At 41.7% G+C, this 11,532-nt stretch overlaps 3 protein-coding genes and 1 long non-coding RNA gene across 4 annotated transcripts; 2 read left to right on the top strand and 2 right to left on the bottom strand.

Moving 5' to 3' along the window:
- Window positions 1-282: 282 nt before the first annotated feature.
- Window positions 283-1,476, top strand: LOC147488835 (uncharacterized). The gene is made up of 2 exons (XR_015201667.1): window positions 283-1,126; window positions 1,163-1,476. It is a non-coding gene; the product is annotated as an uncharacterized LOC147488835 (long non-coding RNA).
- Window positions 1,477-2,229: 753 nt separating this feature from the next.
- On the bottom strand, window positions 2,230-2,808 carry LOC147488834 (uncharacterized). The gene has a single exon (XM_086574503.1). The coding sequence runs from the start codon at window positions 2,806-2,808 to the stop codon at window positions 2,230-2,232; it is 579 nt and encodes a 192-aa protein (XP_086430629.1).
- A 3-nt stretch (window positions 2,809-2,811) lies between these two features.
- On the bottom strand, window positions 2,812-3,195 carry LOC147488833 (uncharacterized). Its single transcript, XM_086574502.1, has one exon. It carries the CDS (start codon window positions 3,193-3,195, stop codon window positions 2,812-2,814), a length of 384 nt encoding a protein of 127 aa, XP_086430628.1.
- Window positions 3,196-10,293: 7,098 nt separating this feature from the next.
- On the top strand, window positions 10,294-11,253 carry LOC147488832 (protein FAR1-RELATED SEQUENCE 5-like). The gene has a single exon (XM_086574501.1). The coding sequence runs from the start codon at window positions 10,294-10,296 to the stop codon at window positions 11,251-11,253; it is 960 nt and encodes a 319-aa protein (XP_086430627.1).
- The last annotated feature ends 279 nt before the right edge of the window (window positions 11,254-11,532 follow it).

Below are 11,532 nucleotides of genomic sequence, written 5' to 3'. Positions count from 1 at the left end.
TAACTAAAGAATTTGGTTCGGATGATTGGAGAGGAACTAGGACTTGAGAATCCACTCTAGACTTTTCAATAAATATTTTAGGTGGGGTTCAATGTTTTGAGTTTATCACGAGAAACACTTTCGAATGAGAATTCGGTGTTTACCGAAGATGTTATCGTGACAAAACAATTACATAAAAGCATCTTCGAAATTCAGCACTAGAGATCGAACTTAAAAGATTAATTGTCTTTTAAGCAGCCAACTAATATCTAAATTTGATATTGACAATAGATATCGAGGCTATGATTAATAGTTAATCAGTTCACACTACCTAGGATGCTTGACATACAAGGTGCAAGAATATAACAACTATTGATCGAGAATGTAACGAAAGAAGATTGACAGTTAATTATTATTATAACCATAAAAACCCAATCTCAAAATAATTACATCAAAGGTTAGGGCTTCATCTTAGCCCTAGCTAAATAATTTAGCAAGTCATAATAATGGAACTGAAAGTAAAGAAAAGGTTAGGAAAACTCATGTCGACAGTGAAGTCTCCTTGGCCTCCCTTCGTCTCGTTCTCGGTTTCCGTGCGTCTCCAATCCTCCTCCACTTTTCTGTCCGTTCTTAATTCTGCTGTGTTGTGGAGAGCCTTTTCTCTGGTTTTTACTTGTATATATAGAGGTTACGGTTTTAGCATGTTTGATTTCGAATAGAATTCGAAGTCGATCGAAAGAGTTTCGGTTTCGATCCAAGTCCGAATTAAAGGAGATGCTGTTTTGGGTTTTCCTTCCTATTCGCGAGAATGAGTCGAGTTTATGGTAATGTAGTGTGTGGGTTATTTAGTTGTTTAGGTCGATTTGCATGAAATTCGGGATTGGGAGATTTGATCGCGGGAATTGAGGGATGGGTTTTTCTGTTCGTGCGAATTGGAAACTAGAGAATAAGCTAAGGACTGCTACGGTACATTAAGCCGGATGGGGAATGGTGTGGCCCTTAGTGGGTATGGGATTTTGAGTAAAAAGGCATACCGAAATTCAGAGCTTGATGGGTGCGGTTTTTATAACACCTTTATTGATTCCATCCCACATGGCCGGTCTAGGAGAAAGAAATTCAAGGGTAAAAATAAACCTTGTGATACGAGGTTTAAACTATAGGTAAGGTTACCTTGTGATACGAGGTTTAATAAGGTTTAAGAAAAGTTGGCCCATAGCTTGCAAGTTTGTATTCTTCACGTGCATTTACCAATATTCATATCCATAGTCTCTGGCCTTGTTTCTCTACTGATGATCAGGTGCTAAGGTACCAAGTCCAAATCAATAACGCCTCAATTCTCATTAGCAGACACGCAAACGGTATATTCCCAATATCACAGGGCGCCTCCATTGAACTGAACAACTAGCGCCAGATCAATCTAACCACAAGTTAAGCACAATAATATCCCGGAATCTCGATAGTTTCAAAGTAGTTTTAATCAATAACTCCAATTCTGTAAAACCACCAAAAATACACTAACTACATCAAAGCGAATAAATTAAACGAACTAACTAATATAAAATTGAGCGTAAATATATAACATTTATGCGCTTATCACCCAACATCCCTTGCATTCCTCCAACTTTTTCTTTAGGTTATCCATGATCACTTTGTTTGAAAACTCTGCCTGTCCATTCCCCTCTGGATTGTAAGGGGTTGAGAAACCTTGCTTCACTTTGAAGGCTTGGAGGAAGGCTCTCACCTTTCCCTCTGTGAACTGGGTTCCGTTGTCTGCGATGATGGTGTGCGGTAGTCCGAATCTACATATTATATTCTCCCACAAGAATTTTCTCACCTGTTCCTCCTTCACCTACTGCAGAGCCACCCCTTCAACCCATTTCATAAAATAATCAGTCGCGGCTAGCATAAACCTCCTTTTCCCGTTGGCCATAGGCAGAGGTCCGACGACATCCAACGCCCACATAGCGAACGACCATGGCTAAAGACCTTGTGTAGCGGTTCTACAAGCGCGTGTATCAGTGGCGCAATGATCTGGCATCTCTTGGCATACTCGGTTGCATCTCTCTTCATGTGGGGCCAAAAGTACCCCTGTGATAGCAGCTGGTGAGCAGTTGTCCTTCCAGCCGAGTGGCTTCCACAATCTCCTTCGTGAACCTCACCCAACACCTTTTGCACCTTCTGCAGTCCCAAGCATTTCAGGAGCGGTCCACTGACACTCTGCCGATATAACTCACCATCCAGCAAAACGTATCACTGTGACCTCTGTTCCATTCTCCTCCTTTCCCACTTGTCCTCTATTGCTATCCCCGAAAGGTAACTCTTGATGGGTTCCATCCATCCATGCTCTTGCTCTGTAGTTAGGCACGCCCCCGTGTCCTCCGTGGTGCTTGGTTTGCTCAGCACCCTGACTTCAATAGATTTACTTTTTGTCCAAGGGAGTACAGCGGCAACATACGCCAAGGGCTCGGTATGTCTATTCTCTCCCCTGCCTAGGTGAGCAAAACTGACTTTCTCGAATTCTCCTGCCTTTCTCCATAATACTTTTAGATATTTTGCCATCCTAGGGCACCATGCCGCGAATCCTCCATTGACTTGACATATTACCAAATTTGAATTAGAATATACTGTTAGTTCACGCACACCCAAGTCCTTGACCAAATCCATCCCTGCTATCACTGCCTCATATTCAGACTCGTTGTTCAAAGCTGCAAAACCCAATTTCATTGATAACTCTAGGCGAGTATTCTCTGGGGTGACCAACACCACCCCAATGCCATTACCCGTGTAGGTAGTGGACCCGTCTGCAAAGACTCTCCAACCATTTCGCATGTCCTAAGGGTCCAGGGGGTCGTGGTTTTGGTCCGCCTCCGATTCCATGATTATCTCCTCCCCCCAGGTGGGGTCCTCGGCCGGAAACTCAGCCAGAAATTCTGCCATCGCTTGGGCCTTCTCCGTGGTCCTGGCTTGGTACTCAATGTCATATGAACTGAGCAGCACAACCCATTTCAATATTCTCCCTGACTTCTCTACCTTCAGTGCCTGCTTGAGTGGCAAGTTGGTCACCACTACCACCGAATGAGCATCGAAGTAAGGTTTCAACTTGAGTGCAGAGAAGATCAGAGCCAAGGCATACTTTTCAATCCTACTATACCTTGTTTCGACGTCCAACATTGTTTTGCTCTGGAAGTACACCGGCCTCTCTGCCTTGCCCACCATACTTATTAACACTGAACTAATTGCACACTCTGACACCCCAGGTATAAATAAACTTTCTCCCCCGCCCTGGCCGCGACAGGATCGGAGCCTTGCTTAAATATGCTTTCAATTCTTGAAATGCCCTTTCACATACCTCGGTCCACTGGAAGTCAGTCGTCCTTCTTAATAGTAGGTACAAGGGTCGGCACTTATCCGATGACTTGGATATGAACCTATTGAGTGCCGTAACCCTACAAGCTAGCCTCTGAACCTCCTTCACATTCTGCGTGGAGATGGCATTTCCAACAAGGTTCTAATCTGGTCTGGGTTCGCCTCTATGCCGCGATATGTGACTATATACCCCAAGAACTTTCCGGATGTCACCCCAAATGTACACTTCTCTGGGTTCAACATCAGCTTGTGTCCCCACAGTATAAAGAATGTCTCTTTCAGACCCTCCAAATGCTCCCCTTTAGTCATACTCTTTTCTACCATGTCATCTATATAGATCTCCATCTTCTTTCTGATTTTAGTCTCGAACATCTTCTCCCCTACTCGCTGAAATGTTGCCCCCGCATTCTTTAGTCCAAAAGGCATTCTGGTGTAATAGTACTTTCCTCCTTCTACTATGAACGCTGTCTTTTCTTGGTCCAGGCCGTACATCACCACCTAATTGTAGCCCATGGAAGTGTCCATAAATGAAAATAACTTATACTCCACGGTCCGGTCCACCAACTCATCTATCCGTGGCATCGGGTAGCAATCCTTCAGACATTCCTTATTGACGTCCGTGAAATCCACGCACATTCTTACTTTCCCATTCTTTTTCGGTACCGCTACCACGTTCAACAGCCATTCAGTGAACTTGCATTCGCGGATGATTCCAGCATCTTTCAACTTCTTCACCTCCTCTCGAATTCCCTATGCATATTGAGGCTTCATACTCCTCATTTTTTGCTGGACTGGGCGTACCTTCTCGCATATCCAATTTGTGACATGCGAACTCTGGATCCAACCCCTCCAAGTCCTCGATCGTCCATGCAAATACATCGTTATTCTCAGTTAACAACGCAACCAATTTCCTTTTCCAATCCTCTAACAAACTTGTTCTTACGTTTACAAACTTCTCCTCCTCTGCTACCCCGATGTTCACGACCTCAATCTCGTCCATTGTCTTGCTCCCGACAAGCGGCCTCTTCTCTCCGGCCGCGGTCTGTAATTGCTATGCTAGCTTGTTCCTGTCTCCGGTGCCTCTTTATAAGGTGTCGCGGCTCAGACCCCTCACTGTCACCTGGTGGATGTTCTATGCCGTGACCTAATCGCCCCTTATCTTGTACATCCCCCTATTCGTCGGGAAGCGAATCACTTGGTAATAAGTAGATGGGACCGCCTTCATCTCATGAATCTATTTTCTTCCCAGGATCGCATTGTATTGTGAGTTAGTATCCACTACCAGGAATCGGGTGAAAGTGGTCACCGGCCCGCGGTCACCGGCAACACTAGTTCCCCTAATGGCTCAGTCATGTTGCCGTTGAACCCGAACAAGTTGGTCTAAGGGGGTTTCGTCTGCTTCCTTTCTATGCCTATTTCTTCCATCACGCTCTGAAATAGCAAATCCACTAAACTCCCACAGTCTATCAACACCCTTTTCACCATGTAATTCCCCATCACTATGGTAATCACCAGCGCATCCTCATGAGGCGCGCTCACTGACTCCAGATCCTTTAGAGTGAATTCTATCCTGTCATTCCCTTGGCTACCTCCTAGAACTGGCTGCGGACTGCTCACAACTTTATTTATCTGCTGCAGACTGGCTGTCCTCCTCACCTTATCTCAGTGGGCGTTCCTTCCCAGCATTTCCCCACTGAAAATAACATTTATCGTGCCAAGGATTTGGGGCCACGGCAGGAGCCCTTTCAATCGGTTGCACTTCTTTGACATGCTCCTTTAGCTGTCCTCTCCCAATGATTCTCTCTACTAACCATTATAAAGCAAAGCACTCATTGGTAGTATGATTTCTGACCTGATGATACGCACAGAACGACTTTCCTTCTATCTCCTTAGGCGAGTTCCGCGGTTCTTCGTAGTGCCGCTGTCCCTTTATCAGAGGCAGGATTTCCTCCAACGACTTGTTCAGTGGACTTAATTCTATTTCGCGGTAAGGCTTTCTCTCCCTGTACTCCCTTTGGTTTGGTCTCTGCCTCTCTCTGCTCTCTGTGTCTCCTCTCTGTAATTTCCTCCATCTCTTATCGCGGCTCTTTCCCTGTCTCTCCTATCCTCCGTTCCCACAGCGTGCACTGACTTGTTGGACTTCCTGTGTTCCTTACTAGTTCTCTGCAAAATGTCCTCATATCTGATGTATTTCTCTTCCTTAAGGTACAAAACATGCAAGGTGGTGACTTTGATCTTAGATACTGATTCATGCACCCGAGTTCCTAGCTTCAATCCATGCTGGAATGCTATGACCGCGGTGCGCTCATCCAAATTTTCCACTTTCAGCGTCTCTTCCTTAAATTTGCACAGGAAGTCTCTGAGTGTCTCAGTGGACTTCTGCTTGATATCTACCCTCTTCTTCTGATGGATGAAGTGATTCCCAAAAGCTTGTTCCAATTCCTCGAACGTTTGTATACTCCGCGACCCCAACTGATAATACCAGTCAGATGCTCCCCCTTTCAGACTGGCAGGGAACATCATGCAATGGAGTTCGTCATACTTCGCCTCTTGCCACAGCGGCATCTACTGCCTGAAGTGATGTGAATGGTCAGCCAGATCTCTTTTTCCATCGTACCTTTCAAACCGCGATTGTGTGAACCTCTTGGGTACCTCAGAATTCCAGACCGAGTCAGCAAGTGGATTCTGATTCACGCTTTCCACCACCTTCTTGGCTGCGCCCTCCTTTTCCACCCCGCGGTTAGCCTCTCTGTCTCTTTCGATCATCTCCTGCACCATTTCCATGGTAATGCCTCCTACATGGTTCGCCCCGGTTGCCTGCGGAAGTTCCTCACTTTGCACTTCCACTTCTCTACCCGCAGGTACTGCTATTTCTGCTCCCCCCTGAGTGTCTTCTCTTTCCCTCCTCAACCCATCATTCTCTTCCCTGAGTCTACCTACCTCCTCCTGAAGCAACCTAGTCGCCTCAGCCACTGAATCTTCAACCTCCTCTTCCCCCACCTATATGTTTTCCACACTAGCCGTTTCATTTGGAACGGCCTCCTCCCTCCTCGGTCTTCCTCTACCTCGTCTTCTCCCTATTCCTCTACCTCTTCCTTTCTTAGCTGGTGCCATGTTCCACAATTTTTCCCTTCTTCTCAAGTCGTGGACCTACCTCGTCCCCACAGACGGCGCCAAATGTATGAACAGAGATTCTCACCTCTAAGATCCTAAGTCTTGGTTCTCTCCTCCCTCTTTTTTCTTGCTACTGCTCATTTTTATATCACCACCCCTCTCCTCTCCACTTTTGATTTGCCTCCTATCTTTCGGTCCACCCTTGCACACCTGTCCTTTTAGGGTTCCGCAGCCTCGCTTCGGTATCCCCCGTTCCTTCCCCTTTATGTTGCTCTTCTTTAACTATGACCGTACTTTTCTCACCTACCTCAGATGCGGCTGTCCCCTTTTTTAAGTCTTGTGGTCCGCGATCTTGTGCCCGGCCTCTACTTTCTTACTTTACTTTGGGCCAGCTGACATGCCACCTCGGTGTTAAGTAAAATAGATTTCGATCTGATCCACAACTTTGGTAAGTTATTATGGTTTCAAGTCCCAGGTTATATTGTTGGATTTGTTGTTGGATGATTGTGATTGCCTTGGAATTTAGTAAGTTCTATGAGTATTTCCATTACCAATCAGTTCAACACAAGATATGAAGCCCATACTTAGCTATTAAGAAGACTTTTTTAAGTTGGTGTTATTTTTGTAATCCTGTAAGATCAATCGAGTCACTGCAAACCTTAAAGTCGTACTTTGCTACCAAGAAAGGCATGTAGACTTGTCGCGAGTATCTTTTAATGCCAATCGAGTCACTTATAGACCATGGTTTCGTTGATACAAACATATATCTCTAAGATTAGTTGTCATTTATTTTTACTGACTCATTGTGTTTTTCTTGGTCAGGCCACTCATTATTTTCAATAACCTCTTTCTTTGCTATTTTATTGGATGTTCGGAAGAGGTCGGTGGCAATCAGAAGTTTTCAAGTGTTGATTCGAATTGATACATGGTTTGCATATTCTTGGTCTGGAACTAAGCTGCTTTGTAAGTTGCCTCCATTTACCATTCCGTTATTGCGGTCATTTTTTGTTCTAAGACTTATTGTAAGCTCTATGCCTGACTTGTTGTAGCCTAGTGAACAAGTAGTAGGCCCGAACAAATGCAACATGAGATTAAGATCGAATTGTCTCTAACGCCATACGGGTATGGCTTTTATCTATTTTTAGAAGGGAAATGGGTTGTGAATTTTGAGCAGTAAAATCTAGTATAGTTCGATGTCCTTGTTATTGTATTGTCTTGTAGATTTCTTCTTGTATCTTTTGGTCAGCAGCTATGCATTGCATGCTACCATGTGGAGATTTTATACCTAGTTCACTAGTTCATAGTGTGGTTAGGGGATATATTAAGGATATACAATATTTACACAAGTACGTACTAGGTATGATCTACAATATCTTTTTTTACCAGATTAGTGTATACCACAAATGTAATGTAATAATGACATTAAAGTAATACATGCTTATCTTATGATCCATATGACATCTGTGTTTCTATGTGAGGTACTTCTGTTTTAGTCTTTGCTTGTTTACTTGTTTCAAGATAATAGTCTGACAACTATGAGTAAATATTATTAATCTGTACATCTTATAATTTTTTCGGTCCAAAGCATATATTATTGTTTGATGAACATAGCAGGCAAATTACAATCGCTAGCTTCTTGTTATCATTGTTTCTTTCTCTTACTCGAAATTCCATGTTGTTCAATTCAAATTCTATTGGTTAGTGTCTGTTTTTTCTTTCTTTCTTCTTATAAGCAAGGGCAGATTATTGTTTTTCAAACTATAAAAGGTTGGGAATTTAAACAATTGTTATAAGCTAAGTCATAGTGGTATTTACTTCCTAGGTCCATACGTTTAACTTGGAAAAAATATTTTCACATTCATTGCTTACTTGAGTGCATTTTTGCTTCGTTAATGTTTCATATAAGTTTACTTATCGTTTTTTTTTTCTTAATTTGTTGTACCAGATTGATTGATCAGTTGCTAATAGACTAACGATCGAAGAAAATTACCTGGATGGATCTTGTTCAATTGGTGACAGTCTACGAATATTTGAAAATTTTGCTAAAAATCTAGTTTTGATGATTATGTGATACAATGTATTGGCACTTTTTTGTAATGGATTATGTTAATTAATGAATTATACTTTGTTACGACTCATTGTGCTTTGAAATGTGGTTACTGTTATCTACATAAATTGAATTTGGAAAATTTTGCAAATTTATATGAAACAAAATATTTTGTATAATTCAGGCGGGGCCATTAAAAGAAGTAGGACATTTCAAACTGGTTTAAACAATTAGCAACATATCTAGTGTAGCAATTGGGTAATTTATAGTGACGCTGAAATGTGCAGCTAAAAGGTTAACTTAAAGCGGCAGTTAAAAAGTTATCTTTTTGCAATGCCAAAAAGTGCTGCCAAAAGTAGTTTTTAGCGACGCTAGTCGTTGCAAATAGTTTAAAACCCAATTAATTTATGAAAAATGAAGTAGCGACGCACATATACTATTAGCAACGAAGTGTGACATTGCCAAAACTAAAAAGTTTTTACAACGCCATTATAGGCGTCAAAATTTAGCTTTTGTGACCCACTTTTTTGCAACACCTTTGCGACGCCATTTTTGGTGTTGCAATTGATCACTTGCAATGCTTTTTGAAACTTTTAGCGACGGGGTATGGTGTTGCAAATGAGCTTGTCTGTTGTAATGTATGCTACAAGCAAAATGAATAGTTAATGGTAAGAAAGTAACAACATATCTTCTCTCCCTCTAACCTCCATATGGCGTGAACTAAACTTTTCCTCTCACTAAAATCCGTTCAACTGGAGAACTCTTACCTCCATTTCTCGTAGTGTACTTTGATCTTCAATAATTATAAGTATGAGGTTAGTTGATTTCTCTTTTGGCTCCTTCTCTTTTTCATGTCTAGGTAAAATTTCACAATTGAATGGTGTGTGATTTGGACAATTTGAATGCAAAGTGTTTAGGGAACCGTAAATCACACACATTATTATGACAGTTAGAAAGGTGTATCATGTTGAGCTTTTCTCGAATGTCAAATGAATAAGAACATTGATTGTTTCTAATGTCAAATGAAGTTGACATTGAAATTTTCCAAAGTGGTATATGGTTTGAGCACCATAGTTATTTGGTTCTAACCATTATACTGTTCAAGTATTTATGTGTTTTTATTTACTATTACCACTGTGATTACTTCGTAGAGTAAGAAAATGAGTGAATATGCGCTAAAAGTGCACTTGTTTCATGTAGCAATCCGATGATGAATCACTTCTATAAAGACGAAGAAGATTGGCTTCGAAATGCATATTTTGATAGTTTTATGTATAAGGATAGTGATTTTGTGGATGTGACATCTATGGGGGATGGTGAAAATGTTGAAATTCATGAGAACAGTGATAGAGACAGTGATGGGTGTGAGGCTAGTAGAGTTTTTGAAGCAGCAAAGCAACATTTTATTCTATGCGGTTCAAGACGACTGAGGAGGCTTTCGCAATTTACAATCAATATGCAAAGTTAGTCGGTTTTAGTGTTCGTAAAGATACTTATAGAATGCGTACAAATGGTGTTCGTGTTAAGCGGAGATTTCTATGCTCAGCTGTTGGTGAACGAAATGTAAACAATGTGACACCCAGAAAACGCGACATTGAATCCAGAGAGTCGAAGGCCATCACTAGGTAATGTAAAGCCCGCTTTGAAGTTGGTTATGATTTTGAATCAAATTTGTTGGTTGTGAAGGATTTTATTTTATTTTTTTGATTAGCAAGCGAGGTTGTTAATGGGTGGTGAAGGATTTTATTGGGTAACACACACATCCACTTGTACCAGATTCGAGCTCGATGTTTTTAAGATCATATAGAAATGTAAGTGAAGAAGATTTTCAATTTACTACGAGCCTAGTTGATGTTGGTGTTTATAAATGCAAGGTGATGGATGTTTTTGTACATAGGGTTGGGGGTTTCTCAAGTGTTGGTTTTTTGAAGAAAGACTTGTATAATCATATGGGACTTGATAGGAGAAATCGATGTATTGATGGTGACACCAACACACTGCTGGATTTCATGGATAACAAGGTGAAGGGAGATCCCTTATTTCATTACAATTATAACTTAAATGAGGGTGGCCAGCTAGTTAGACTGTTTTGGGCAGATTCCACCTCACGTGCGGACTACAATTGCTTTAGAGATGTATTGTTGTTTGATTCAACATACAAGAGCAACCAATACATGATGCCGATTGTTGTGTTTGCTGGAGTGAACAACCATCGACTAACAGTAGTGTTTGGTTTTGCATTGTTGACGAGTGAGTGTGTAGAGTCTTATGAGTGGGTGTTGAAATCTTTTTTTGGTGCGATGTATGGCAAACACCCTAAGTCAGTGATCACTGATGGTGACCCGACGATGCGCGAGGCTGTGAGATCTACTCTCCCAAATTTGAAACACCGCTTGTGCTGTTGGCACATTATGAAAAATTGCCTAAAAAATATCCACATCGTTGGATTTTCAAATTTTTTTTGCTCTATTATGTTTATGAATTGCTTGTCTAATGAGTTTGAAGAAAGGTGGGAAACACTCGTGAAGAAATTCCAAGTTAGTAATAACAAATGGGTGAACATGATATACATGAAAAAAGAGATGTGGGAAGAAGCATATCTCCATGGTGAGTTCTTTGCCGGTTGCAGAAGCACCCAACGTTACGAGAGTATAAACTCTATAATCTGGTTTCATGTGAAAGTTGGAATGCAGTTGTTTGAGCTGTTTGGAAAAATGGAAGTGGTAGTTGCAAATATCCGGCACTGAAAGCACGAGGAAGAGGTGATGACGACAGTAACCAGACCAGTCCTTCATACCCACTTGAACGAATATGCAAATCAGGTTGCATCTATTTATACTCGAGCAGCTTTTGGTTGTTTTAAGAAGCAATTAAAGGGCGAAGTGATGTACATTGCAGACGGTAAAAAAGATGTGGGTGACAATATTCGTGTGTACACCATGAGTCGCAATTTGAACAAGCAAAAAAAGTCGATTATGAGATACAATGTTATATTGAAGGACGCTAGCTGTTCATGTGGGCTATTT

The sequence above is a fragment of the Coptis chinensis genome, chromosome 7 (assembly GCF_015680905.1).
Source record: "Coptis chinensis isolate HL-2020 chromosome 7, ASM1568090v1, whole genome shotgun sequence".
Classification (NCBI taxonomy): Eukaryota; Viridiplantae; Streptophyta; class Magnoliopsida; order Ranunculales; family Ranunculaceae; genus Coptis; species Coptis chinensis.
This window is presented reverse-complemented; position numbering and strand designations above follow the sequence as displayed.